The 2967-nt window shown below is 39.4% G+C and overlaps 1 protein-coding gene across 1 annotated transcript in view; it reads right to left on the bottom strand.

Moving 5' to 3' along the window:
• The window catches only part of MSH2 (mutS homolog 2), an 83515-nt gene that overhangs the window by 3481 nt on the left and 77067 nt on the right, over positions 1 to 2967 (bottom strand). The window contains exons 13-14 of the mRNA XM_010838648.1: positions 2264 to 2468; positions 617 to 864 (exon numbers count right to left, since the gene is read on the bottom strand). Of these exons, the coding sequence (XP_010836950.1) occupies positions 617 to 864; positions 2264 to 2468 (453 nt within the window). The remainder of the gene's footprint in view (positions 1 to 616; positions 865 to 2263; positions 2469 to 2967) is intronic.

Raw genomic sequence — 2967 nt, 5'->3', positions numbered from 1 at the left:
AAAAAAGCTATTCTGATGTCTAATGAAATGTTAGAGCAATAAAAACTTTATAGTATGTTAATCTTATCAATGCAGTCACCTGATTAGCTGCCAGACCCACTAACAACAAACTTTTCTGAAAGGTTGAAATACCAACAATTTAAGTTGTAACTACCAACAATTTCAAGATCTCTGGAAACCCCAACTTTAAGCTGTTTATATAAAAAGGAGTAGGAAATGGCAACCCACTCCAGCATTCTTGCCTGGGAAATCCCATGGAGAGAGGAGCCTGGCAGGCTACAGGCCATGGGGCTGTAAAAATTGGACACAACTTAGTGATTAAACCACCACCACAGCTAATTTGACAAGAAAACATGGTGACCTGAGAAGTAGTATAAAATCCCTGATGATGTTCAGAGTATAGATCATGCTTTTGTTGACTGTTTAAAATGAATGGTTCTATCATGAGACATAGAAATGTAAATAATGTACCCATGTCCCTGTCCCTACACCGTAAAGAGGTAAACGTTTTACAGATCAAACATCAACAATTCACCCTACTGTAGAATAAGGCAATTACCAATGATTCCAAGGGTAGGAACGCTGAATTTACACTACACCAGTGGAATGTGCTCACCTTTCTTCACCTGATAAAGCATAGTTAAAGTCTCTTCAGTAGTTAGTGCTGTGACATGTAGATTATTAACAGTTGGTATCTGATTGGCCAAGGCTGTAAGTTCATGAAAATGGGTTGCAAACATGCAAAAAGCACGGATCTTTGTTGCAATGTACTCTGATATAGCCCACGCTAATCCAAACCCATCATAGGTAGAGGTTCCTCTTCCCAACTCATCTATGATTATTAAGGAATCTTTGGTTGCAGACCTGAAACACATGATTACATGAAAATTTCCCATGACGCAGCATGTGGTAACACAAGAAAAAAAAATTAGGCAATACAATGAGAAAGTGTGCCACAAACATTAACAGATTATAAAAGGAAACAAATGGTGAATAAGTATTTTTTAGATTACCAATCCCACTAGCTCATCTAAGAATTTCCAGATAAAGCATTTCTTGGCAATCAAATCAGTCAAGATTTAAAAAAAAACAACCAAAGAACATGGGACAAGGGTGTGGTGATACCCTCACATACACGGCTGACGGTCACATACATCTCTATGTGCCTGCTACAGCCCTGCCAACACCACATACTAGCATTTTCTTTTCTCTTTAACCAAATGTAAGAAGGGGAACTTTACCAATTACTATACAGAAGCCTGTACTGCTTTTATAATTCCCCACAAAGAATAATCAATACATAATTTATTAAGGATCTACTATATGCAGAGTACTTCAGAAGACTCCAAGAAACAGAAGGCATAGCCTCCCTGTCTACAAGGAAGCACCTAAAAATAAAATAAAGACAAGAGATTTCATAACCTCTAAAATAAAAAGCTAATAAATTACAGGCATGTCATAGAGTCTGAAGAAACACTTGTGACCTTAGGCACATGAGACAAAGAAAGTCATCAAAGAAGTAGAATTTCTGTTAAAGGCGTGTAAAGATTAGAAAAGGACTTGGTAAACAGCAAGGAAGGGTGTTCAGGCAGTGTGAACAGTGTAAGCAAAAGCATGACAGTGGAGAGACTCCTAAGGTGAACAACCACTAGAAACCTTAAGAAGACAACTCGAAAAATCAAAGATGGGCCTTCCCGGGTGGTCTAGAGGTTAAGACTGTGCTTCTACTGCAGGGGGCACGGGTTCAATCCCGGGCTGGGGAACAAAGATCCCGCATGCCACATGGTATAGCCAAAAAATAATAAAAGAAGCTTTCCACAACCATCACCCTTTTATAATATAAAGTGGGACTTCCCTGGTTGCCCAGCAGTAAGGAATCCACCTTGCAATGCAGGGGACGCAGGTTTGATCCCTCATATGGGAAGATTCCTCATGCCACATGGTATAGCCAAAAAATAATAAAAGAAGCCTTCCATAACCATCACCCTTTTATAATATAAAGTGGGACTTCCCTGGTTGCCCAGCAGTAAGGAATCCACCTTGCAATACAGGGGACGCAGGTTTGATCCCTCACATGGGAAGATTCCTCATGGCAACTAAGACCCAACACAGAAAAATAAATAAACAAAGAGTTAAAAAAAAAATGATAACATAAAGTACATAAAGCTCACAGGAAAACTATTAAACTAAATAAAAGATTGCAAATGTATCAAAGGACAGAGACATCCACTTCCACTTTCAGGAGACGGGGAACTGTACTCACCTGAGAATAGAAGCAGTTTCTAACATTTCAGCCATAAATGTGGAGACTCCTTTCAACTGACTGTCACCAGCCCCTACCCGGGCCAAGATGCAGTCCACAATGGACACTTCTGCCCACTCACATGGCACAAAACACCCGATCTGGGCCATGAGAACTACCACCCCAGTCTGGCGAATATATGTTGATTTCCCTCCCATATTGGGACCTATAAAACAAATTATATCAATAAGCAAGATTATTAACCTATTTTTGCTAATAATAATTGACTATTAGTCCCAAGTTGCACATTGATGACTCTCTTGTGGTATAACATACGAAAAGCAGACCACAGGCTGCCCAAAGGCATGAACAAAGTTCCTGCCTTACACTAGTCCCTGAAACAATGCCATTTTCTGTTCAGACAAACCTATGCCGTGCCCTTCTTCAAAAGAACCCATGAAAAATATATCTTATCTGTAATCTGACTATGGTCTAGGAAGACCATATAGGTACTGCCCCACAGCTCACACAGCTGCCTGTAGGATAACTTTATGACATTCAGGAAAGCAGTACTGGCCTAACTGATTAATTAACTAAACACTATTAATTCATTAATAATGGATCTAGTAGAGAATGAATCAGTGTGATCAAATCCTTCAAATCGCGTAAACTCCACACTAAAACCCAAGGACATGACCTACTTTTGGAAAATGTGAAATTTACCA

This window comes from Bison bison, unplaced genomic scaffold (assembly GCF_000754665.1).
Source record: "Bison bison bison isolate TAMUID 2011002044 unplaced genomic scaffold, Bison_UMD1.0 scf7180017864101, whole genome shotgun sequence".
Lineage (NCBI taxonomy): Eukaryota > Metazoa > Chordata > Mammalia > Artiodactyla > Bovidae > Bison > Bison bison.
The sequence above is the reverse complement of the archived record's forward strand: the minus strand, read 5'-3'. Positions and strand labels throughout refer to the sequence as shown.